General features: G+C 39.1%; 3 protein-coding genes across 5 annotated transcripts in view; all 3 read right to left on the reverse strand.

Annotated features, from left to right (window-relative positions):
• tmcc3 (transmembrane and coiled-coil domain family 3) overlaps positions 1–8795 on the reverse strand; it is a 65105-nt gene extending 56310 nt beyond the window's left edge. The window contains exons 1-2 of one of the 3 annotated variants that reach the window (XM_086146607.1): positions 8237–8795; positions 7018–7133 (exon numbers count right to left, since the gene is read on the reverse strand). In XM_086146607.1, coding sequence (XP_086002733.1) covers positions 7018–7110 — 93 coding nt within the window. In that variant the 5' untranslated portion in view covers positions 7111–7133; positions 8237–8795. Of the gene's footprint in view, positions 1–3493; positions 3684–7017; positions 7283–8236 lie in introns of those variants that run through there. The other 2 variants (XM_086146608.1, XM_086146609.1) reach the window with 2 other exon arrangements.
• A 121-nt stretch (positions 8796–8916) lies between these two features.
• Positions 8917–12359, reverse strand: ndufa12 (NADH:ubiquinone oxidoreductase subunit A12). The gene is made up of 4 exons (XM_086146611.1): positions 12224–12359; positions 11954–12039; positions 11402–11489; positions 8917–9186 (listed from the first exon to the last, which is right to left on the reverse strand). The coding sequence occupies exons 1-4, from the start codon at positions 12310–12312 to the stop codon at positions 9006–9008; spliced, it is 444 nt and encodes a 147-aa protein (XP_086002737.1). The 5' UTR covers positions 12313–12359; the 3' UTR covers positions 8917–9005.
• Positions 12360–14535: 2176 nt separating this feature from the next.
• Positions 14536–26625, reverse strand: part of fgd6 (FYVE, RhoGEF and PH domain containing 6) — a 34619-nt gene continuing 22529 nt past the window's right edge. The window contains exons 8-21 of the mRNA XM_086146612.1: positions 26219–26306; positions 26028–26078; positions 25806–25864; positions 25642–25713; positions 23817–23885; positions 23635–23718; positions 22427–22506; positions 22207–22309; positions 21976–22119; positions 21796–21898; positions 20402–20496; positions 18098–18226; positions 17867–18015; positions 14536–16612 (exon numbers count right to left, since the gene is read on the reverse strand). Coding sequence (XP_086002738.1) covers positions 16570–16612; positions 17867–18015; positions 18098–18226; positions 20402–20496; positions 21796–21898; positions 21976–22119; positions 22207–22309; positions 22427–22506; positions 23635–23718; positions 23817–23885; positions 25642–25713; positions 25806–25864; positions 26028–26078; positions 26219–26306 — 1269 coding nt within the window. The 3' untranslated portion in view covers positions 14536–16569. The remainder of the gene's footprint in view (positions 16613–17866; positions 18016–18097; positions 18227–20401; positions 20497–21795; positions 21899–21975; positions 22120–22206; positions 22310–22426; positions 22507–23634; positions 23719–23816; positions 23886–25641; positions 25714–25805; positions 25865–26027; positions 26079–26218; positions 26307–26625) is intronic.

Consider the following 26625-nt stretch of genomic DNA (forward strand, 5'->3'; position numbering starts at 1 on the left):
CAGTCGAGTTGCTTCCCGTCCAGCGTGCGGACGTCCGCTGGCGGAGTTCAAATTCCGACCCTCGGAGAGAAGGGTCAGCAGACACTTGCGCCAGAGAAAAGCGAGTTGTGGCAAAAGAAGAAAAGCATTCGCGGTTTTATCAGACAAAAACGGGGATGATCACTAACACGTGCTCCCCTTTTTCTTCTTTTTTTTTTTTTGCAGTGACAGGCAGAAGCAGTCATGTAAGGTGCTGTCAGGAAAAGCACTTAGCGTCACTGTAAAAAGGGTCCCCTTTTAAAAAAACTGAATTATTTTTCTTTTTTTTTTTTAAGCGGTGAAATTTCGGGGTTGGTTTGATTACGTGAATCGTGACGAAGGTTTTCCGACAATGTTCCGCCACGGAAATGTCTCAAGTGACTGACTGCTTTGTCTTAATATTCGCATTATTAAGCCAGACTATTATAATATAATATAACTATCATCAATATTAATGATCCTTCATTCATTTGTTCTCCATCCCATCTATCCTGCACTCAGGGTCATGGTGTGACCTATCCTACCTGACATTTGGTGAGGCGCGGGGTTCAAAAAAACAATTTTGGTCATCTGAAAACTAAGTAGCATTTCTATTTGAATTTATTCATTCATTCATTCAGTTTTTCTACCGGTGGTCAGAGTGTTCAAAACAAAGCACATAAACTCAATGTAAACCCTCCTTTTTCTTTTCTTTTTTACACTTCTCCACTACCTCCATCCTTATTTTGCATTACATTCACCTCTACTTACCACTACTATCTGTGCAATATTTATATTGAAATGAAATTTATAAATCCTTTCAAACCACCCCGACTGCACACCTGGTATTTCTATAAAGATTCACTGCACATGGCAATACTTTTGTTTCTTTTTCATATATTTTTTTCTGTTGTTTCTATTGCACACAGTCTAGTTTGTACTTAAGACTTTAAAACACTTTATAGCCCTGACTTTGACACTTTATAGTTTTATTTGAGAGATGATGAGATGAGAACAACTTTATTTATCCCGAAGGAAATTGTTGTGCCAGAGTTTCAAGCAAAAACATAACAGTAATAGATAATAGTAGGAAGGAGAGAGAATAAGAAATACAATGAAATATAAATTGTCAAGGTTAAGGCTATCAAGTGTTTTAAGGTCTTAAGTACAAAGATTTGAAGATTCCCTGCGGCTGAGGGAAGAGGAATCTAAAATTCATATTTCTTATTCTCCCCCCTTTTTTTTTTTTTTTACTGTTTATACAATTCTCTACTTTTATTTATTATTGTCATGTTTTACTCGAAACTCTGGCACAACAATTTTCCCAGGATAAATAAAGTTATCCTTATTCTTAGTTTATTTGTATCTATAGCATTTTTTTTTCGATTACCACGATTACTACTAATTGAATTTCTCCATCTTGGGGATCAATAAGTCTATCTTATCTTATTCATTCCTTCTTTAACTTCATTAGTTTCCTGCACACAAGGTTGTAAAGGGGGTGGAACGCCGGACCCACCTGTCAATCACAGGACAACCTGTCAATCACAGGACAACCTGTCAATCACAGGGTCATGTAGAGACATCCAATTATTCACCCTCTCATTCACGCCGACAGACAATTCAGTCGTCAATGAATCGACTGACCTGGAGAGAACTCAGTCAGGAGAACGCGGAGACTCCACACAGAAAGAAAGAACCACAAATAGGATTTTTCCCAACGGAAACAGATTCTATGACTGACATGCAGAAATAGCATCACTTCCGCCATGACAGCGGGCAAAAACAACAAGATCTTCTTCTTCCCCCCCCCCCGCCGGAGGGCCAGAAATGAACATATTTTTATTCTTGCCAAGAACCAATGAAGGTCATAAAAGTTGATTGATACTTGGAGCTTCCTGTAAATTTGCTCCTTCAATAAAAAGCAGCAGATGCGAGTTTAGGGGGGTACAGCAAACATAGCAACAACAACAACAAACAAAAAAAAAAGAGCTCCATCACGCCGACGTGGGACAGTTAAAACACTGTTTTTTGTTTTAGTGAAGGGCAAACTTGTATCCTCTCCCTCTTTATGCCCCCCATCGGTGTCTGACTTCCCGTACAAGGGAAAAGTCCAAAATATGTTTGAAAACAACGCCAGTGATGGGAACTGTTGACACATAAAACCGCAGGCGTCCTGTGAAATATTACCTCTGCTATGAGGATAAATACACCGCCACGACAAAGGGAGGGCTGAGGATACGAGCGAGGCCTTGAGGGTTCACTTTGAAACAGCGGTTGCTATGGCGCGCGCTAGCGACCGCAGGGCATTTACATTTGCAAAGTCTCTGCAGATGCGGGGGGGATCCCTGCGCGCGGAGGATTTAACCTGTCGGGGCCGCGGACGTCGTGTAAATGCGACACTCCCGATCGGAGACTTTCTGCAGACCTCGAGGAGGAGCTCGAATAATGAAACCGACGCGCGTGGGAGGGCGTTAAAACACAAATTTCCTGCTTCCCTGCATTTCCTTGTTTGTTGGCTGCAGGAAAAGCCCTATTATGCTCCAGGGTGGAGGTTGGTTACATAACTTTATTTTCACGCTGTTTTGTTATGAATGCACCAGCCACACGCACGCACATATGCGTAAATGCACAATGTCAGCACAATGAGCGAAAGCCCAGAGCACCAAAGGCCTGACAGGGACTTTTTTTTTCTTATAGAGCACTTCGGATGGAGGAGCTGAGACGGACATCTACAGACAGGAGACACAAAAACATTACTTCCTCCCTGTCTGGCAGTGGAAAAGTGCGGTTGGGGGGGTGATCTATGGTTTGCTAAAGAAATTCCTTTGGCCTTATATGAGCAGCGCAGGCACGACGTGCGCTTCACGCCAACGTGGCAAAACATGTCAACCTGAGGTGACATTTGAGGGAAAAAGATATGGTAATTAACATTTTATAGCACAGTTATAATCATTTATTTCCTGGGTAACAGCTCAATTATTAACAATTTTCTTCTTGTCTCTTGTGCTTCTTTTTTCTTCCAACTCTCTATTTTCTTGCTTTGTTAATTATTTCCAAAAAAACCTGTCGAGGGACATCAGCCGCCTCAGTTTGTGTGTTGACGACCTAAGTGGTGCTAATTTAGACTGATATTAGCAAATTGTGTTGCAACAATCCAGATTAATGCAGTGACTATTAACTAGTAGGTAGAAACATCAGCAGGAACTGAATTATTTGGGGTTTATGCATCAAATCAACATGTCTTGAACACAGTTAATCATCGATTCATGTTTTCCACGACCCGAAATAAATGAAAACTAAAAAGAACCTCAACTCAAACTCATCAACTCATCTTTATCTCAGCGCCTGACATGAGATCAGGTGACATCATCAAGAGAATAAGCCAATAAATTACGCGAACCCCGACCTCTGAGATAACACGTGACAAAATTCTGCAAGCAATTTTAGCAAAAAAAAAAAAAAGTTATTTGAAAAATAGCGCTGCAAACATTACCTCGGTCACGTAGATGAGCGGGATGGCGCTGTAGTTCTTCCTCATGCCTCCAAGCCTCGGGACGCCGAGGCCAAAGTGCACGCCGGACCAGCCTTTTACCACCTCGGAGCATCAGACGCCTCCTTGTTGTGTCTGCACAACCTTTTCATTCAGGAATATTTAGCTCCTTATTTAGCTGCATCTATTAAACTAAAAGCCCTCCTCTTCGACTTCGGCCCCCGGCCGCCTTGATCCGGCCCTGCGGTTGGTTTTTTGTCCCGCCACCTCTCCGGGAAAATGCGAGCACCTTAAAAGGCATGAAGCAGCCCCAGCTGGAATTTTCTGATCCTATCTCCACCGGCCCGGCCGCACTTCACCTCGCTACGGAAACAGCAGCCTCCGCTGCCAATCAGGAGGGAGCAGACAGAGGATGGGAGAGCCAGGGACGGGCGCGAGGAGGGGACACACACACACACACACACACACACACACACACACACACACACCGAAAAGCGCAGGAATCTCTTGACAGACCCGCCGCGGGGGGAAATGTTGCCTTTACAGGATGGGGAGTCTTGACCGTTATTCATTTGCTGAGCCAGATAACAGCAGAGTGTGTGTGTGTGTCTGTGTGTGTGAGGGGGGAGTGAGAGAGAGGAGCCTCTTGTCAACCACCCAACTTAAAAAAATTAAAAAAATTATTTATAGCCTTATTGCCATGTATTTTATGACTCATGAAAATCAGACACTGGATTTATAGTTTCACTTTGTTTTGTTTTTTTTTAACCACCCCCCAGCCCCTTCCCACACACACACAAACATGCACACACACACAGATACTGTCTAATCCAGGGGTGGGAAATTATTTTAGCTGGCGGGCCACATTTCTTATTTAATTTTTAAGCGTGGGCCAAAAATGAAAATTGCCACTCAAATATTTTGGCATTTTATTTCAACTTTAAAATCATTCATGATCATACAAATGCGCCGACATTATTTTGTATGCAATCATCCGAAAGAAATTAAACAGAAGTAAAAAAATAAGGAGTTTTTGAAATCCAATATTGATTGAAAATACCTCTTTGCTTCATTTACTTTGTTATACTTTGTTATACTTTCATGCAACGAGTTGCAGGTTGCAAGAAACTTGATTCTGGTGTAACTTGAGGAAATCTCAAATGCAACTGTAACAATATGCCTACTGCATTCACTATTTGTTATTTTCAACATGAACAGTAAAAGAGTGCATGCATGGATGTTGTCATTTGTCAACTTTGCTAAGAAAATAAAAGTGTCCATCTGACAAAAAAGGGCACCTAATTTAGTGTGCTTGTACTTTAAAAATAAAGTATTTATTTATTTTCCTTTTAATGATTTACCCACTTACACATGAAAATATCTTTTTCGGCAAAGTATTGGCAAAATCTGAGTACCTCTAACCTCAGCGTACCTCAGCAAGAATTTTGATTGAATAAAATTGATTGGAAAATAAAAGAAATCAACAACTTGTGCCAATCCTACCCAATAATCACTCTGTCATTCATACATCCTATAAATGAATGTCAACCATTCATCCTCTCATTCACACCTCATATAAACACAACAATTAACCCTTTCATTCAAAAGGACATAAATATTGAATTGAAGTGTACTTTTTTTTTGTGTTAGTTCCTTTTTTTTATTTTAGTTCTTAGTTGGAAGATTATTGCGATCTTGAAATATTAAAATAAAATTATATTTATCATTTTTCACCACTCAAAATAAACGTTCTGCTGTGCGTAAAAGTTCAGGAGCAGAAGTCCCATTAACTGGGTAAAATAAATATTTATGAGGATATTTTCCAAATATTTACTTTCTATTGTTTACTGACACAGTGATTTTTTTCCCCAATTTATTTTTTAAATTCAGGTCAAGGCTCTGCTACACTCTCTGAAAGCCCAAAGCTCAAAACGTTCAGAATGTGTTCATTCCATAAATAAAATTTAATTTTCTCTGTAGCACTTTGTGGAGTTCATAACCAACACACCACACACTTGTTTATACAAAGCGTAATAAAAAAAAAAATAGATAGGGGTACCTTTATTTTAGACGTCAAAAATTATTTGCGGCTCCGAGTGTTTTCTTTTCCATGGAAACCGGGTCCAAATAGCTCTTTGGGTGTAAAAGGTTGCCGACCCCCATCACAGACATACAACCCTCATACAACCATTCACCCTCTCATTCACATATCAAATATTAATTACACATCCAACCATTCACTCGGTCATTCAGACATCTAATTAACCTGCTGTGTATTCTTGGGTTATAGAAGGAACTCTAAGAACCTGGCAGAAAGCGGTGCAGACACAAAGAGAACATGCAAACTGCAAGAAGAACGCCCCCCCCCCCCACACACACACACACACACACATCAAAATTGAACCAGGGTACCTTCTTGCTGTGACGCCCACATTCCCAAACTATGCAGCAAAATAAGATAGTCACCTTTTAACTATATTTCTGTCTTTCGTGAGTATTGACAGTACAGCTAATGATGTCTGTGGAGGTTCTCAATCACCAACCTCAGGTTCAAAAACCCAGCAGTTATATTCGGAAACTCCCCACAGGTCATTAGAACTGGGGTTCTGAAATTATTTTTATATACAAATCAATATAAATCCCGCCCCAACTTTGGAAACCCGTTCAAAAACCCCTCATATAAGAAGGGCGATAATGTAGAAGACACGGTGTTTTAAAAGCTGACTGTCCTGCGGTTATGGCCGAGTTTTTGCCTCCCGCCTGAGGCGACGCCCCCAGAGGACGGACGGAACTAGGATGTTGGTATTTTTACAGCCCAATTCTCACAGGAGAGGCCTTAAAAAAAAAGAGAGAGAGAGAGAGAGAGAGAGAAAAGACAGACCTCAGGCGCTGACTCTGACCCATTAACTGAGATCTGCAGAAACAGGGGCTAGGGGACCCAAAATCCTTCCAGTTGGGGGGGGCGAGAGGGGGGTGTTATGTAAGAGGAGAGGTAGTGGTAGTGGTGGTGGTGGTGGGGTAGTGATGCTGAAGGGAAGAGATGGGGGATCTAGGGGGGCCGAAAAGGAGCTGATGCACCGGGATGAGATGTGACAGTTGGCAAGGCGACGGGGCCGATGACGGCGTCCCCGATATCGCCGTGACCCGCCGACCGGCCACTTCGGGCGCGCCTCGCCCTATCAGCGATCGCAGGGGAGGCAAGACGAGCGGGATTATCCGCTTCACTTGCAGGGGGATGAATCAGCGAATACGTCCGTTGACGGAAAAAGCAATTAATGGAGCGATGGGTGATCGGAAACCCAACGGCCAAGGGGTCAGGCGGTGGGACGAATGCCACTGATTATTAACGTAATTGCCTTTGTTTTTTAATTAATACAGATTATTTCTCCGGGTTTCAGGACTCAAAAGGATGACAGAAGCCCCTCTTCAGCCAGGCCGCGTCAGGACATTCAGTCGGTCAACGTGGGAATATGGAGAAATTTCGTCCCCAGGTGGACGCAATTGGGAACTGCAACAAAACAACCCACCTTTACTTGGTTTCCTTCTTCTTCTTCTTCCTCCTCCTCTTCCTCCAAACTATCACCGCGTGGACAAATGGACGACAGAGTGAGTCTCCTCATTTGTCAGCTCCGGAGTAAAACCACTGAAATACAGTGTTCTCTTATATAAAACAAGTTTTTATGTTCATATATACAAATATAGTTACTCCATTTATATTGATGTTTAGTTGTCATTCTACTTATATAATACTTATATATTATCTACTTATATTTTTATATACTTATAAAAACAGAACAAGAGTGGTACCAAAGACGGTACGTTTATGTTACACAGAATTGAATTTGTCCTTATATATATATTATTGTTGTTTAGTTCTATTTGTGTATTTTTCACCCTCTCTGTTCCTTGATGTTACCCATTGCCAGCCCTGATGTTGTTGTTTTTGTTATTGTCGTTGTCGATTCATCTGCTGTCTATTTATTCATGGATTTGTTTTTGTCTCCCTATATCCTGTCTTTTGCCTTTCTGTTTATATTTATATTCATATTTATTTCTTTTTTTTGACATCATAACTGTTACACTGCTGTGACAATGGAATTTCCCCGATGGGGGTCAATAAAGGTCAATAAAGCTTATCTTTATCATATATATACATATACATATATATATATATATATATTATATATATATATATATATATATATATACACACACACATACGTATATATGTATATATATACACACACACACATATATATATATGTATATGTATACACACACACATACAGATTTTAGGAAAACTGTAACTTTTTATTATACAATTTCCAGTGTGTGAGAATATCAATTTCAACAGTTTATAACATAATTTTGTTTTCACATGCTCCGAAACAGTTGGAATCATAGCAAAATGCAAAAAGTTTCTAGAATATCAGGTTTAAAAAAAAAAAAACAATTAAAATGTTAAATGCACGGCAGCTTTGTTTTTAAAACTTGCATTTCCATGCATTTATTAAAAGTATTACATTGGTTAACAGCTTCAATCATATGAATCTAATTGCTATGTTTTTGGTAGCCATGTTAGTTTCAGTGTCAGAAAAAAAAAAAAAAAAACAGGATTAGAACCTTTGAGTCAAACATGGGGGATGAGAAACAAGTAGAACGTCTTCATGAGGTGAAATTAAAAGCGCTGGCAAACAGTCAAAAGTATATCAAGTGTCAAACGGAGAAAAGATGGGTAAAACAGACCTGTGATCCTGTCGGCGTTCAGCTCCAGCTTCGGTCGTAGGCGTTGTTCTGGAGTGACCCGGTGGTGACGGACGCCGGATCCTTCAAACCTCCCCCCCTCCCTGGGGGAAGCTTCAGACACCTCGGTGCAAAAATGCTGCAGGCTGCAAGTTCCCCCCAGCTCAACGTAATCCTGCCAAGATTAACGCGCTCCTGCAACTCAGACACTAAACCGCAGGGCTGGGTACATCTCCCGCCGCGGCCTGAGGTTTTCAAGGCTCGTAACGACAGGCACGGTGCACGGACCTTTACAACAATAAATTTGCTGAAAATTAATATTATTGATCCAGTTTGTTGTTATTGGTGATTTTTACTCGAATAGCTTAACCCTCCCCTTAACCCTTAACCCTAATATATGTATCCGACTTGACTTTTAAAAGGAAGGATGTCAAGAGGAATTAGATGAATAATTTGACATAAATAGCAATTTCCTGAAATAATAAAAAAAAATTAAATCAGCTGCAAACAGACAGATACAACCTAAAAATGTGTTATTATTTACACTTTATACTTCACAATTTGAGAAAAATCATAACTTTTACTTTCCTAATTTCTTTTCTGTTACTCAGTCAAGCTCTCATTGGATGAATTAAACCAGAGTCTGACATGAGGACGAGACCTTCGGAAATAAATTACCAGCCATCACAAATGCCTAAACGGAGATTTTATTAAGGTAATCTGGATACGGCGGCGGGAAGCCATAATTTACAGGACGGGGCGGCGCTGCAGGTCACTGAGCACCGGCTTGTGGGGGGACCCACTCGTGGATCTTCTTGCGGGTGGTGGAGAAGGGCACGTACTGCTGGGAGGTACCGCTCACATTGAACTGGTGGACCTCTGCCAGGAACTTCTTGGGCTCCGGCGGGTGTGTGGTGGGGGGATCCTCTGTCATACAGTGGAGCCAGCGATGCCTGGAGGTTGAGGAGAGTGGCACAGATGGTATTTGTTGGATGAACGGGATCGGCGAAGGACGTCCCGATCAAAGAGGAGCGAATGGTGTCAACTCTCCAATGTGTCACGACTGAGTGAAGAAGGAAAAACGATGGACTGAAATGGCAAAGGCTCTGCAAATACCCGGTGAAAACATTGCACGGGGCAAAAAATTGCTGAAAGAATCTAGTTGTAGTTAGCTACAATTAACTACAATTAACTACAACTAATGTAGTTAACTACATTTAAGTGAAATAGCAAAGGCTCTGCAAATACCCGGTGAAAACATTGCATGGGGAAAAAAATGCTGAAAGAATCTAGTTGTAGTTAGCTACAATTAACTACAACTAATGTATTTGACTACAGTTAACTACAACTAATGTAGTTAACTACATTTAAGTGAAATAGCAAAGGCTCTGCAATACCCGGTGAAAACATTACATGGGGAAAAAAATGCTGAAAGAATCTAGTTGTAGTTAGCTACAATTAACTACAACTAATGTATTTGACTACAGTTAACTACAACTAATGTAGTTAACTACATTTAAGTGAAATAGCAAAGGCTCTGCAAATACCCGGTGAAAACATTGCATGGGGAAAAAAATGCTGAAAGAATCTAGTTGTAGTTAGCTACAATTAACTACAACTAATGTATTTGACTACAGTTAACTATAACTAATGTAGTTAACTACATTTAAGTGAAATAGCAAAGGCTCTGCAAATACCCGGTGAAAACATTGCATGGGGAAAAAAATGCTGAAAGAATCTAGTTGTAGTTAGCTACAATTAACTACAACTAATATGTTTAACTACAGTTAACTACAACTAATGTAGTTAACTACATTTAACTGAAATAGCAAAGGCTCTGTAAATACCCGGTGAAAACATTGCATGGGGGGACAAAAATGCTGAAAGGATCTAGTTGTAGCTACCTGAAGTTAACCACAACTAATGTAGTTATCTACAATTAACTAAAACTGATGTAGTTAACTACATTTAACTGTGGTTGTAGTTAAATAGTGACCTTCTAAGATTCACAGTCTTTGCAAAATCTCAGTCTGAGACTAGGATGAGACTTAAAACTCGACAAACTAGTCTTTAGATGTGAGCAGGTGTGAGATGATAGTTTTCAAAGTCTTTTCAAAGTTTTCTGATATAATGGCAGCTTAAGTAGACTTACATGATTCACATTAGACTTAGATTATATTCTTTTCTACTACTTTCTTGTCTGTTCTTTTTTTCCTCATAAGGAGCATGTTACAGAACCGGAAACCAAATCTTGTTGCTATGCCCAACATGTGCTTGGCAACAACAATACAACAAATTCTATTCTAATTTGAGGTTAGATTTACCGTTTTGTTTTAAGCGACCTAAGCAGAGTGTTAGAACAGGTGGAGAGATGATTCAGGGATGATTTGTGACAAAAAAAAAAATTAAATAAAATAAAAGTATCAAAGAGAATTAAAGGAAAGCCGATGTGAGACCAGCCATGTTGTCTAATTTAGAGACAGTAGCATTGAGGCAAAAGATAAGGAGGCAGAGCAGGATGAATGTGTTGAGGTTCTCTTTGGGAGTGAGGAGGATGGATAGTATCAGGAATGAGTGCATCAGAGGGACAGCACATGTTAGATGTTCTGAACATAAAGTGGAACTGCCAGGAAGGAGGAGGAGAACTGACGAGGAGATTTATAGATGGGGTGAAAGGCGACGTAAAGTTAGTTGACGTGAGAGAAGAGAATACAGAAGGAAGAGGGTTGGATGGAGAGATGATTCGCCATGACAACCCCAGAAAGGGAGCATCCAATGGAAAAAGAAGAGGAGTCTTTAAGTAACCTGCACATTATAGAGCAAAGTTTTATTCTTCTTATATAGAAGTAATAGCAGCTGACACTCAGGAGCAAATTGCTTTTTGGGGACGAGTAGAGTATTACTGAATCTGAAATCTGTAAAATGTATGCTTGCTACCTTTAAGTGAAAACACAAGACAAAGTTTGGCCTGATGATGTCTGCTTACCTCTGAGGAATGGGTTTTGTAGCTGATATCAGCATTAACTTGTGATTCCAATTAAGTATTCATGCATTTTCAGTGAGAACCTATAAAACCTCTTCAAATCGTGCTAACCTCTCATGCTAACAGTTTCAGATACACCAACAGCGGTGTGTATTTATCTCTATTGTGAATGTTTCAGTCCATACCATTCTGCAGGCACCATGCTGCCATCCACCTCCCACACAGTTCTCTTTCCATTCATCTCTGTGGTGTAGATCACCCAGCGGTGTCGTCCTGGACAAACAAAATCAATATTTATCCGTGCCATATGTAATACACAAAATTCTGACAACATTCTGAAAATGATTTATTGAAATAAACAGTAAACAATAACTATAATGCTGTTTGAGGTAACTAATTCACAGGACTGTCTCAGGAAATTAGAATATTGTGATGAAGTTCTTTATCTTCTGTAATGCAATTAAAAAAAACCCAAAAATGACTATTTTGTGATATTCTAATATTTTGAGAAAGGATTTGTGAGTTTTCTTAAAATGTAAGCCATAATCAGCAATATTAAAATAATAAAAGGCTTGCAATATTTCAGTTGACTTGTAATGAATCCAGAATGTATAATTTTTTTTTAATTGCATAACAGAAGATAGAGAACTTTATCACAATATTCTAATTTTCTGAGACAGTCCTGTACATAACTTTGGAACTTAATTGTGTGTATGTAAAGTAGAATCAGGTCTCACCAAAGAAGTAATGCTTCTTATCCTCATAGTATTTGTTTCCATACTTATCCACACCGATCAAGGTTCCTGTCTTTATATCATTAACCCTGACATAAAAAAAAACAATGTTTACTGTTCACAAAAATGTCACACAAGTTCAAATAGGGCTTAGCAAGCTTGAGCTACATTAGCTGCCATCATGCTAACTTAACAAAATAAAACAGGTCGTCTGTATCTCTGACTAAACCAGCGACTCAGCACAGCTTTGCAAAAACATCTAATGCAACAAACCTCAACAACTGGAGCAGAAAACCCCGGATTCCTCCATGACCTCCTATTTGCCCCAAAGCCCTTCGGACGATGTTCACATATTCCGCCATCTTTAGACGGAACCTTTTACAAGACGGACTGGTGTTTCATGATAAAATGTCCGGGTAAAACAAGTAAGAATGGTTCCGCTTAAATGCACCCCTGTGCTTACGGAAAAAGTGTGAAAGTTAGCCATAGTCGTCCACTTAAATATAAGCATACTTATTGAAATATAATTCTAAAATACTGTAATGCATATAATTTGCAGGGTGGAAGTGTATATATATCTGGTTATATATTTGTTGAATTAATATATACATCTTCTCCTTTTGGCTTTTTCTTTTTTTTTTCTTTTTTTTTATTGAACATAAATAGTATAAACAGATATTCATGTGTACAAATAAACATGGCGAGATTGAATCGAATGTCAATGAAACAACCGGGGATGAGGAAGCAAAGGACAGAAGGACATTTGTTCTGCATGTACAGGACTGTCTCAGAAAATTAGAATATTGTGATAAAGTTCTTTATCTTCTGTAATGCAAGAAATTACAAAAAAAAAAAAAAAAAAAAAAAAAAACAATGAAAAAAACAATTTCCTTCAGGATAAATAAAGTTGTTCTTATTCTTATTCTTATACATGAATGAGCTGGATGTAAAGCTTCAAGGAAAAAAACAGTTTGTGCATGAAATGCAAGCAAACATCAGAGCCTTCAAAACCAAGTTGGTTTTATTTTAAAGCAAATGTCAGACGTGTCTGATATTAACTGTTAACAAGTGTTTTTTTTTTTTTTGTTTTTTTTTATGTGTATCGTATCTTGTGCTGACCAGGGCCCGTCTGTCAAATTTTAAAAGTCAATGCAGCCCTTGAGCCAAAAAGTTTGCCCACCCCTGGATTATAGGAATTAACAGTCATTTCAACCTACCATCTACGTGCAAAAAAATAATAATAAAGATTAATTGTACTTCAATTGCAAGGCAGGCAGCTTTGGAAAGTGAATACTCTATGTATAGTGCAAGGGTAGGCAACCTTTACCACTTAAAGAGCCATTTGGATTCATTTACCCACAGCAAAGACAACACAGAGAGCCACACAACCCCTTTGAAATTTAAAATGAATAAAGACAGCATATAATGTTTTGGTCTTTTTTGGCCTTCATGCTATGTATAAACAAAATATGTATTGCGTGTTTTTAAAATCAATGAACAACTGCAGAGAAAACTAAATTACATTTTTGCATGCAACAAAAAAATTTGAACTCAGAAAAAAAAAGACGTGTTGAAAGTTACTTCTAAGCAGAATATTCATTGTCTATTTGAGTCTTTTTTTTTTTAAATTAAAAAAATTATCCACCGGCAGGAAACCGAAAATGCTGTCCTTTCCGTGTGCCGTCATCCTTTTACTTGCACGTGCACTTGCCCATTAAGAGCGACAAAAATATTTAAATAAATTTTGTTTATTTGTTATAAGAATAAGAACAACTTTATTTATCCCAAAGGAAATTGTTGTGCCAGAGTTTCAAGTAAAACATAACAATAATAGATAATAGTAGGAAGGAGGGAGAATAAGTAATACAAATAAAATATAAAGTGCCAAAGTTAAGGCTTTAAAGTGTTTTAAGGTCTTAAAAAGTACAAAGATTTGAATATTCCCTTCGGCTGAAGGAAGAGGAATTAAATAGTCTGATAGCCTCAGGTAGGAAAGAAAAAATTGTTAACTAAATTGTTACTAAAGAAGAAGTATAGAAAAAAAAAAAAAGGAGAAAATTTAGGAAAAAGAGACACTAAGGTGAGGAGAAACTCTGGCAGGCAGCTGCCCGAGACAGCGCCGGAAGTGGTAAGATTGCCATTTTAAATTCCATTTAAAAAATGAACAAACTAAAATAAAATACATTTTAATTAAATATTCGTTATTTATTTTCAAAAGCCACAGGGAGCCGCAACAGAGGGCTCAAAAGGGCCACAGGTTGCCGACCCTTGGTATAGTTGAAAGTGGCCAAACCACAGGTAATCCTCTCTCCGGGTCAGAAAGACTGACTCAGCCATGAAATCCCTTTTTTTTCTTTCTCAATAACTTGGTGAGGGGGAGAAAGAGGGAAAAGCCCTGATTTCAAGCGAGTTAAAGTCTAGGACACGCTCAGATGAAGAGCACTGTTGCCTCCCACATCCATCCATCTGCACACTGCAATTATCCAGTGACAGTGGTTTGTGATAATGGATGCTTTTCATCGCCACAGAGGGATGAAGACAAAAAAAAATAAAAAATAAAAAAATAAATCAAACACACCAAGATATATATTTATATATACTTTATTAAAAACTGTGGCCTGACAGTTTAGAATAGTAGGAGACTCAAACTCCACATAGTTTACAAAATGGTCACTGTTAATGTACAATCATGACGAAACGCAGGCTTTTTAATGTTTCCCCCAACAAGCACTTCCAGACCGGGCGGCTGCAGATCTAAGCTCGAGAGGCGAGAAGTCCACTCTTTTGATTCTCTTGCCAAAAAAATTGAGATAGATTTCGGATTCTGCGAATGACTAGTGCAACAAAACGGCAAAACTGTTGAAAGGAGTGGACCGGACTGAGAAGATGTTGCTGCTACACCCGAGAAACCCCGGCGTACCCTGGACAGGAAGTCAACGGTCATTAAAATTGAGATGAATACTTGCAGATTGTTTCAAACTGAGCATCGGCTATTTTTTTTCTTTTTTTTTTAAATATGTAGTTCATCTCTAAAATAGGAGAAATAAATGTAATGCTTTTAATTTGGGATTCTGGTTATGGGATTTTTGGAGCCAATAGTTATAATTTGTGACTCAGAATGAAAAGCGGTTGCAACACAGGAGCTGAAAACATTGTCGACAAATTTTTGTTGCTTTTAGAAACTGGATAATATTATTGTTGGACGATAAGACAGTAACCAATGCTATGACGGACCCTGAGTATTAAAAGCCTTCATGAGCACATTAAAAAATATTGGGATTTTTATCTTCAAAGTTGCATTACAATACAATAATATGATAATAATTTTTGATTGTTTCTTGCCAACTAACAATTTTAAAATGATCAGTATTTATTGTTATTGTTCTCCAGCAGGCTAAAAATGGTTTCTTGTTATTCTGCTTATTATACAGATCTTTATGTAGTGTCCCTTGCTTGTCAACATTTCTTTAGAAATACAATTCATCTGTGATTTGCTGGTATACTGTTTTTTTAAGACAGTGGTCTTACATGAATTGAGAAAATAAACCACAAGAAAATTTTGATGTAAATCCTGACAAACCCTGACTCCCAAAAAAAAAAAAGTGGCAGCTTGTGCTATTCGAAACAATAAATCAGCCTCTTCCTAAAATCATAAATACTGATATAAACTGATATAAAACGTCGATGTTGCTCTTCCGTGTTCATATAAACAATATCTCCCACAGGCCACGGCTAATGTGGCCAGGCAAAAATAATATCTCAACTGTATGAAAAATATATCTAAAAATTATTACTGAAATTCCAGTTTTCTCCAGGATGCTCTTTCACTCACGATGTAGCTGTCTGGCATTTTAAAATCTAAAAGAAAAAAAAAAAAAAAAATCAACAAAACAAAACATAAAATCTCTAAACCAGAGAGATTGACTGAAAGAGCAGAGCATCGACTTCCTGTTTCTCTGTACAAAATCTGATTTTCACAGTAAAATCCCACCTTTTTCAATCATTCAATCTGTAAAAAAAACAGCTATTACTCAGTTGTAACACATTTGTAACACATTTTGAATATATTCCCATTACTTTTTTTCTTTTTAAATGCTAACATGAGATTTTGAAAATGAAGCATTAATGTAAGAGGTGAGAAAACATGTCTGGCCGAAGGCAGACTTTTGAGATTTTGTTACAAAATAAAAAAATAAAAAATAAAAATACAAAAAAAAAAATCCTTCATCTGTTTGAAAGTAAAAATAACTCCCAGACTTCAGACTTCGAGGATTTTTTCCCGGAGTTTAAACGGCAGCCGCATCTGCTCGGTCTCACTTCCGCATACGTGCTTTTGGACGTGACCTTTGACCCACAGCGGCGACATAGCTCTGACCTCCAGGGGGTCGGCGGTAGCTGTTGTGCACAGAAATCACCCCGATTTTTTTTTTTTTTTTTGAAGGGAAAGCAGTCCGGGTTCCAACATCTTCAGCGACTTCTTTCTTTAAAATAGAGGGTCCGTCCTGGAGTCCTTCCTGAGCTGGTGACCCCTTGACCTTCAGGTCAGTGGGGGAGAATAAGGGGGGGAGGTCGTACATTGTCCATCATTCCTTGGTGGGGCTGAAACATGCTCTGCGGGCTCACTGTTCAAGAATCATCGCCTCTTGGAAGGCTTCGATCCACCTGAATATGCACAAAAAAAAAAAAAAGAAAAAAAGAAAGATATATTTTAGAACAGGGGTGCTCAATACGCCGATCGCGATCTTAAAATGAAATGACATTGAATAAAATAGACGTCAACCTATCGTCCGTCCCATCACTTGATTGATATGCAGGGCAGCCAGTCAGATGACATAAAATTAGTATGAACGGACCCTCATCATGAAAAATGCAAGAAAAAATTCATATGACGCAACTTACAAGTGACTTTTACCGGTATGTTTTTTTAACAAGCCCTGTTAGTGTTGTGTTACTGCCACATCACAGGCAATGTTTGGAAAGAAAAGCTAAGTTATATTATAAAAACTTTGAAAACTCTTTCTGTGTCTTTCTTTGTAAATATCTCATATTTCAATGTGAGCACGTGCGGCTTATAGACAGGTGCGGCTTATGTATGTACAAGATGTTTTTTCCTTTTAAAATGTGAGGTAAGGCTTATAATCAGGTGCGCTCTATAGTCCAAAAATGACAGTAGGTCAAAATAAGCACAGAGTAGGCTAACAGCAGTGCAGAGAAAATAAAACACATCACACCGGTCCCTTCGGTGGTCCCTCACTGCTTGTGCGAACGTAAAACTAAAAGGTTCCCCTATGGGGGAGGGTAGTTCCTGGAAGGAAATTTTGAAATCGGACAGTTTGCGGCAGTTTTCAGTCCGAAAGTGGAATTTTTTCAGCTTCATGCTGTATTCCAAGTTTGCGCTTGTAAACTGGAATCCATGTCTTTGTTATTTTCAATAGCAGTTGCTAAACCAGGGGAGGGGGGCAATTTTTTTTCTACTGGTGGGCCACATTTCTTATCTTATTTTTTATGCGCGTGCCATTTTATTTCAACTTTAAAATCATTCAGGATCATATTAATGTACCGACATGATTTTGTATGTAATCATCCATACAAAATGAAACAAAAGGAAAAAAATAAGGGGTATCTAAATTCAATATTGATTGAAAATACTTATCAAAATATTAAATAATAAAGAAAATAGTTTGGCGGGCCGGTAAAAAAAGGAAAACGGGCCAGATGTGGCCTGCGGGCCGTAAATTTTATGAACAATTTTTGGTGACTTTGGCACCTCTTCTTGCCAAAAGCAGTAACGTTCATACGGAAAAAAACAAAAAGAAAGGAATAAGGGTTCCGAGAACTGCGTCTTAAACGATGCGTTCAAGTACATGCTACATCGTTTCGATCGGAAAAATACTGATTGACATAAAAGGGCGATACCTCTGCGCCGTGGGGATGTCGTCGGCCTTGAAGATGTAGAACAGCGTGTTTTTGTGGTACAGCTTGAACTGCAGCTTCTGCGCCGGCCCGTTCTTCTCCTCCCTCAGGAAAAACCCCAGCAGGGGCTGACTCTCCAGCGCTGCCACGTCCTGAGGAGACAAACAGTGATGATCGAAAAGGGAAAAAGACGGTGGGTGTACGCGACGGCCCTTGCGCCCCCTACCCACGTACCTCACTGGCAGCATAGGTGTACAGCACTTTATTCTTGATGACAAACCACAGTCGCTTCCACTGCTTCTTGTTGCCCTTTGACCTGTTCAGGTAGCCGCTCATCGAAGAGTTTTCTGTGTTGGCGGAAACCTGAAGGAAGGTCGAGCAACCTTGGATTAATTCTGGATTTCCCCCCCCCATTTATAGGTAATGTATTGAATCAGAAGAAATGCAATAAATTGCTGTATTTTCTGCACTATAAGACGCATTGGATTATAAGGCGCACCTTCAATTAATGAATTCTAAAACTGTTTTCATACATAGGGCGCAACGCATTATAAGGCACATATAATAGAAAGTACTGGGGTTGCTTTATGTATCCACTACATCAGGGGTGGGCAAACTACGGCCGGCGGGTCACATCCAGCCCGTTGGTCTTTTTAATCCGTCCCGCCGAAGATTGGTAATAAATTCATACTTGATATGAATGATTGAATGATTGGATCAATGAATGTGGGAGCTCAAACAGGAGATTATTTCATTTTTGGAGCTACTTGAGAATTTTCCTGAGCTGAATGACACAGATTGGCTTCGTGATTCAGCCTTTGCTGTGGACATACTGACACACATGAATGAGCTGGACATGAAGCTACAAGGGAAAAAACGGTTTGTGCATGAAATGCAAGCAAATGCCAGACAATGTTCAGAAAAATGTCAGACAAGTCTGATATGTACTTTTACAAATTCTTTTATATATATATATATATATACACAGGACTGTCTCAGAAAATTAGAATATTGTGATAAAGTTCTTTATCTTCTGTAATGCAATTACAAAAACAAAAATGTGATACATTCTGGATTCATTACACATCAACTGAAATATTGCAAGCCTTTTATCATTTTAATATTGCTGATTATGGCTTACATCTTAAGAAAACTCAAAAATCCTATCTCAAAATATTAGAATATCATGAAAAATTAATTTTTGTTTTTTTAATTACATTACAGAAGAAAAAGAACTTTTTCACAATTAATTTTCTGAGACAGTCCTGTATATATTGTATGTTGTGCCGACCTGGTCCGTATATCAAATTATAAAAGTCAATTGTTATTGTTGAATTATTGTTTGGCCCCTAGGCCAAAAAGTTTGCCCACCCCTGCACTAGATGAAGCTGCGCTAACGAGAATGTCAAGAAAGAAGATAAGTCAGTCAGTCAAACTTCATTCATAGAACACAAACCAACGTTCTGACAACTCCGTTCCCGATACAGTACCGTACTTACCGGTAACTCTTATCGGTATTTGCGCCGCCTTCGTAGAAAACAATGTTGTTCCAACTCCGTTTGTCACAGTTCAAAGCTTTTCGTAAAACGAAAGCACCGAGAAGATCCGCCTCTAAACTCATTGATGTTCATCTCGCTAGTTAGCGCTGTTGCCGTCATTCAAATAGTGACTGTAGAGACGCTTCTACTTGCCGCTCTCGATTTTAAACCGCTGCTACTTCGGCCATAATTAACCAATATTGATCCATATAAAACGCATCGGATTATATGGCGCACTGTCGGTTTTTGAGAAAATTAAAGGCTTTTGGGTGCGCCTTATAGTGCGGACAAAAAATCCACACACTCACATATGTACTATATATATATACATATATAAAAAAAAGTTAAAGATAAATGAAATAAATTAGAATAAATAAGAATAAATTAGAATAAATAAGGGTTAGACGGAGAAAGTTGATTCGCTGTGGCGACCCTTGAAGGGAAAAAGCCGAAAGAAGAATTGTTATTTCCTCCTCCCTTCTACACCATTTTAATATAAAGGACTCTCTATAAATATTATTATAAGTTATTAAATAATGCTCCCAGCTCCTCTTCCGCGGAACCAGTTCCCTCTTTGTTTCCTTTTCGACTTTTTCCTTTTTGAGAAGGCGCTAGGCTACCCTTGTTAGGCTGCCAGAGACTTACTCTGCAGAGGGATATCCCATAATGCTCTTCTCTCATTCTTCCCACTCTTCCAGTCCCATCAATGCACGATAGCAACCTCGTATCATCTCCCGATTTCACCTTCTCTCTCTTTCTACCCCAACCAGTTGAAGCTCTGTCTGAGGTTTGTGTGGTCCAGACCTGCTCTACATGGAAAGTGTCACTAGTCAGCTGTATTCCGATTTGGTGCTATTAGTAAAATCCAACTTGACTTAATATTACAAAAAAATCTTCATTTTGGTTAATGGCCTCATGGATCCTTTACGCTCTTCCAGGAGTGTGTGGAAAACAAGATGCCGTGGAGTCTCTTTCATATCCCCCCTCCTCCCCTCCTCACCTCTTTCAGTGCCGCGGGGATCTTCTTCTGTTTCCTGGTGAAGGAAAAAGCTCCGGATTTGATGGGAGACACGGAGGTGGAGGCACAGCGGTCACCTGCCGAGGACAGAAAAACATACTGACTGGAGAGCAGGTTCTTTGCCTGGCTTTCAGTCTGGCTCCTTCAGGACGTCTCCAACAACCACTCATAAAAAAATAAAAACTAAAAACAAAATAAAATAAAATAAATCAAAATGAATAAATAAATGTGTGTGCGCGTGTGTGTGTGTGTGTGTGTGTGTATATATACTGCTCAAAAAACATAAAGGGAACACTTGAACAACACAATGTAACTCCAAGTCAATCACACTTCTGTGAAATCATAGTGTCCACTCAGGAAGCAACACAGATTCATTTTGACTTGTTTTAAGGACATTACATCAAAGTTGGATCAGCCTGGAGTTTGTTTTTACACTTGAATTTTGAGTGTGATTCCTAATCCAGACCTCCATGGGTTGATACAATTGATTTCCATTGATCATTTTTGTGTGATTTTGTTGTCAGCACATTCAAGTGTGTAAAGAGCAAAGTATTTCATAAGAATATTTCATTCATTTAGATCTAGGATGTGTTTTTTAAGTGTTCCCTTTATTTTTTTGAGCAGTGTGTATATATATACACACACACAAACACAAACATATATATATATATATACACACACACACATATATATGTATATATATACATATACACACACATATATATGTATGTGTGTGTATGTGTATGTATAATTATACATATATACACATACACACACACACATATATATATATATATATATAATTTATTTTTTTTTATTTATTATTTATTTATTTATTCTTATTTGTTTCATTTTATCTTTAATTTTTTTTATATATATGTATACATATAGCAGACTTTTTGTTTGAATGTTTTTTTATGTTGTTTTTTTTTTTTACATTTCAAAGCAGAGGCTCAGAATTCCCCAAACAGCTGGACTAACTGGCTAATTTGGCAAATATTGGATAGGGTTAGTGCAGCCCTATTTTTAGCCTTGAATAAATGCAAGTTTCTATGCCAGTGTGTACTGGCGGTGGGACAGCGAGCATGTGTGTGTGTGTGTGTGTGTGTGTGTGTTTGCTCATGGTAATGAAGCAACACGTCGCCCAGGACAACAGTGTGGTTCATTCAATTAGCGGCTTCTGGACAAAGGAGCTCTATCAGAGCGGATGTCAGGACAGGGACGTTTGTTGAAAAGGGAACGATTAAAAAAAGAAATGTTGTTCATTCAGATTTGAATAAAAATAATACTGTATTGAACACGTGTCGGACACCAGGGGGTTTAATTTCGGATACCAATCTGGGTTCGAACGCCGCCTGGTCGTCAGAGCCACTCACTGTTCTCCTGCAGCTTGGCGAAGCAGTGGTCACAAACGCGCGCTGGCTGGTTCTTCAAGTACTCCAGGTAGTACTTATTGGCGGAGCAGGCCTGACACACCACCTGCGGGACATGCAGGTTTACGCTACGAAACCTGTCGTTTTTAGGCACGAACGACGGCGGCGGTGGCGGCGCCGGACCTTTCCGCAGGCGCGGCAGTGGTGCCTCCTCCAGGTGAGCGTGAACTCGCAGGTGCAGATCATGCACATGGTGGCCCTCAGGTCCGGGATCCAGATCGGAGCCTTGGAGCCCAGCGGGGCGCCGCTGTCGACGACCCCCTCGGCCTGAAATGGGGCGAAGCGGGGTCAGTAAGGGGGCGCACCTGCTGTAACCTTCATCCATTTTGTTTTAAATTATATGCAGAAACAAACCTCCTCTTGGCTACGGCTCGATATGAAGGTGATCTTCTTCTTGGTGTAGTCGTCGATGGCCTTGGCGATGGCCTCCAGCCACTCGTCGCGCTCTGTCGCCGAGCTGCGACAAGAGAAAGAGAGAAACAGATCCCTGAGCTACAAAAAAAACCAAACAAACAAAAAAAAAAAACGCCACTGTTTGATGCAAGCAGCTTTTTTTTGCAAGCAGAGCACCGACCCTGCGGACAGGATGAAGGAACGCTCCACGCTTTCGATGTTCAGCTCGTTCTGATAGGCCTCCTGGCTGGGCTTGCTCACCTGGATGCACATGGCGACCGATCACAAAAAGCAAAATGTTAAACAGATATTATGGGGAAGCAGTCGCAGTTGTTTACTCGAAATAAAAAATGGTGCGGGAGCAATGTTCTCTCTAAGCTGGCACACACTCAGCGTACAATAAAAACGATCCAGCGCAGTTAGTGCACTGCAAATTAATTAGATATCATCGCCATCTTAAAATAATCGCCTGAGTCATTTTTTCAGATTTGTCAGGAAACAAAAAACTGAACCATTTGACACACTCTTGACATTTCTACTACAGGGGTAGAATGGCACAATCCGTTTAACTGAGGATGTAGGTAATTTTGCCAGAGGTGGTCACCATCATGATATTTAGGCAAAAAAAAAAAAATTTTTGTAGAAAAAAGGACTTTTTGATAATTTTAAGAGGGTGACGCTATATAACATTTTTTTCTGTATCATTTTGCTGTGTAACTCTGTGAGTGACAGGTGTCCAGCCAATCATACGATACGATGCAATCACGCGACGCAGCCAATCATTGACAGTACTTGCGCATGTGCTCTGCCCGTACACGCTATATAACAATAATAAGGAGTTAAGTAACGCTAATAGAAAACAAGAATACAGAATAGACTACAGTAATTTGGCAGACGCTTTAATCCAAAGCGACTTACAGTGGAGATGCCTGGGATTGAACCCAGGACCTCATACATGCGCTCTTTATCATGTTAGCATGTTAGCTAACATGTTAGCATGTTAGCTAATGCTAATGTTAGCTAATGCTAACATGTTAGCTGATGCTAACATGCTAACCCTAACCCCATGGCGAGACGGGGCAGTGAAAAATGCTGTTTGTTTACGTTGGAACGGCTGTACGAGTATGTGCAAATAGAAGAACAAGCGGTGAAACTGGGTGAGATTTTTTCTTTTTCGAGCGATAAGGTCTGTTGTGTCAAACACGCAGCGAAGCTAAAGTAGTAAGCGGGTTTTCTGATGGTAAAATATGGACAAAATGGAAGCTATGATCCCAGGTGTGTTACTGGTGTGCGGCCACAGCATACACAGGTTGTCTGTGCACACAGATATATGAAAAATTAGAGGGAACATTGTGTAGGGGTGCGTCTGCCGAGCAGCTGAACGCTAACCTTCATCCCGGCTAGAGAGAGGACACTGTTGAGCTTGAACTGGGCGGACTGGACCGGAGTGGTATACATGAGCGCGTCGTTGAACTGGAGACACGAGGAAAACATCAGCCTGATAGTTGAGTCATTGTAAAACAGTGGTTTGCTGAAAAGTCCTGTTTGGCGGGGAATGAATGAATCCTCACCAGGAAAAACATCCGCGGCTGCATTACTTTCCTGGACAGCTTCATCAGAGTGCCCTCCTTCAGAAACACCTGAAACATCAAAAGGGTTTTTTTTATTTTTATTTTACAACAATTCATTGGCGCTAAGCTAATTTGTCAGTCATTAAAAAAATAATTAATAATTATCATCCCAGATGTTAAATGACATCTGGGATGTCATTTAACAATCATAATATTGCACAGGGATTTGTTAATTTTGATTAATTCATTACAGGAAAAGAAAAATAGGAAAATTAAGACATAATAATCATACTCTTATTTTTTCATTGAATTATTATTATTTATGATTTATTATTACTATTATAAATGATTAATTGCTATTATATTTTGTATTATCATTTTAAAATAGGCAGATGAGACAACGCTGGTTGAAGGGAAATTTAAATTTGAGACACTTAAAACAAAAATGCTATTCTTTGCACTTTATGCAGGAAGGGTTTCACAGGACCGCCTCCACCCTCTGTTAGTATCTCCCCAAAAACATATGGGTTGGTTTGTTACCTTTTACGAGCACGTAGGTCGCTAATGCAAACTTTTGAGTTCTCGCCCTGACAATTTTCCTGTTTAACTTGATGTTTAACAGGCCAAATAACTGGTGATATGGCGAGGACACAGGGAAGCGGGCAATGAATCAGACCTGAAGTCTGCGTTCTATCAGCGTGATGCCGGCCCAGCCATTAAAACGCACTCATGTTTTTTGTTTTTGTAGCTGTTTTCAAAAGTGAGAATAGCCAGATATTCAAAACCTGTGCTATTTCTCAGACAAAACCACTGGACACAGTAACTGGTTGAAATGAACAAACAAGCAAAAGAAAAAAAAAAAAACAAACACTAAAATTATTACCTAGTAGTAACACTATGTCCAAATTTTTCCATTGTTTTAGTGTAAAGGAGGTAAACAGGTAAATTATAAAAATCTTTATATGTAATGAACTGTTCCTCTAAAAAATACATGATGAACTAATATTAAAAATGAATATTAAAAAATAATAGATGAAATTAAACCCTAAAAATATAGAGTTAAAAGAGAAAACTCTGGTCACTGTGGGAAAAGTTGCCTCTAGAATTTATTAGAATATAAATTGGTAGCATGTATAACAGGAGGTATAATGTTTACAAGGCTATTCTGGCTATTACATCAATCTTTTAATTTTGCCCGTTTTTTTTTTTTTTTTGCTATAATTTTTGTGTTTTTTATAGAAATAAGAAAAGATTGTTTGAACAATATCACTAGATGATTTTTCATCAAAAAAACATTATGTTTTCAAATTTTGAAGCAAAAAAAACAATGCAAAGTTACTTTTCCATTTTTTTCTTGTCTCTTTTTTTTTTTTTTTTGTTAAACCCACTGTATAAAACCCCCAGATGCATGTGAGAAAAAAATAACCCAAAGTATAAAATTCACATGGGTGATTCTTCCAGAGTAAGAATTCTAGCTTTTTTTTTTTTTTTTTTATCATTTGGAAGGCACTGAGTGAAAAGCTGTTAAAAAATGCTTGTTTTCAACAAACATCCAAACATGATATGTGGTTTTTCCACATTATAATTCTCCTTTTGATTAAAAAAGGCATACTTCCAAAAACTTTAAGCACCAGCTATTAATGCAGAAATGGGAGGTACAGCTAGTATGTACACAAACCAAAAATAAAAAAGAGCAACCTGCGAGTAGTAAAATCTGCTTTCTGGTTTATTTAGTCATAGAGGGACAAGTTGTGCGTCAGTGTGGGATGAAACTAAACTAGTTTTTTTCCCCCGCCAGAAATTTTACAACACGCTGTGGACTCACCCTGCCTGGCTGAACGATCTCGTGCTGACCGTTGAGACTGTACTGGATCTGCATCAGTTTTTGGAAGTTGTCCTGAACACACACATCGACACACACATATTCAGAGAAGCATGCAGGGAAAAAAATAAATAAAAATTCTGGCTTGATATCAATTCATTTCTTACCCCTTGTTTCATGATGTCATTTGCGTGATTGGCTACCTCCTTCACGATGCCGAGGGCGGCTGCAAAGAAGAAATATATCAGGCTGCTCCTGTTGAGGCTGAATGATAACGTGCATGGTTTGTGCGTGCGTGCGTGTGTGTGTGTGTACATGTGTGTTAAGGCACATTCCCTCATTCATTCATCCCCCATGTTTTTTTTTTTTTCCCCAGCACATATAGTTACCTTGTGTATCTTTGTAATCCTCGGAATCCTCGGGGAGATTTTTTAGATAATCTGCGAAAAAAAAGGGAGATGTGAGTCAGGTGATAGAAATTTGTTTCGTAGATTTCCGCCCACTAGGGGTCAGCGTACATTTACGTGCGTTGGTGTGAAGGTGGGGGTTGCGGGTGGTGGAGTTTAGGTGATTTCCGTACCTGTGAGCAGCAGCTGGTACTGAGGGATTCTCTGCACGGGTTTCAGCAGGTAGTGTTTCAGCGCCAGGCTGGCACACCTTGGACTTGTCTGGGTCAAAACAAATACAGTCTGGTTTTCTCCCTTCTTTTTCACACACACACACACACACACACACACACACACACACACACACACACACACACCAAACCAAGAGTGTGTGTGTGTGTCTGGGAGAGTAAGACTGCTCCTGAGGGCTGAAACTTTAACTTTAACATCCAATGGCTGAACTACTGAATTGCTTTCATTCAAACTTGAGAAAAAAGAAAAAAAAAAAGGCCGGGTGCTGTTACCATGGAGACATGAGGGCCGGCAAAAAAATACTAAAAAACGGAGTACACCTGAAGAACATGACAACATAATCATCTTT

This window comes from Fistularia commersonii, chromosome 5 (genome assembly GCF_037954325.1).
Source record: "Fistularia commersonii isolate RoL2024-O1a breed Wild chromosome 5, RoL_Fcom_v1.0, whole genome shotgun sequence".
Lineage (NCBI taxonomy): Eukaryota > Metazoa > Chordata > Actinopteri > Syngnathiformes > Fistulariidae > Fistularia > Fistularia commersonii.

Excerpts from the sequence above, each read along its gene's own strand:
- ndufa12 (XM_086146611.1), bottom strand. The coding sequence starts at position 12,312 with ATGGCGGAATATGTGAACATCGTCCGAAGGGCTTTGGGGCAAATAGGA. Across the intron at positions 12,040-12,223 it reads TTTCTGCTCCAGTTGTTGAG|GGTTAATGATATAAAGACAG; the intron begins GTTTGTTGCATT and ends TTTTTATGTCAG. Across the intron at positions 11,490-11,953 it reads TAAGAAGCATTACTTCTTTG|GACGACACCGCTGGGTGATC; the intron begins GTGAGACCTGAT and ends TTGTTTGTCCAG.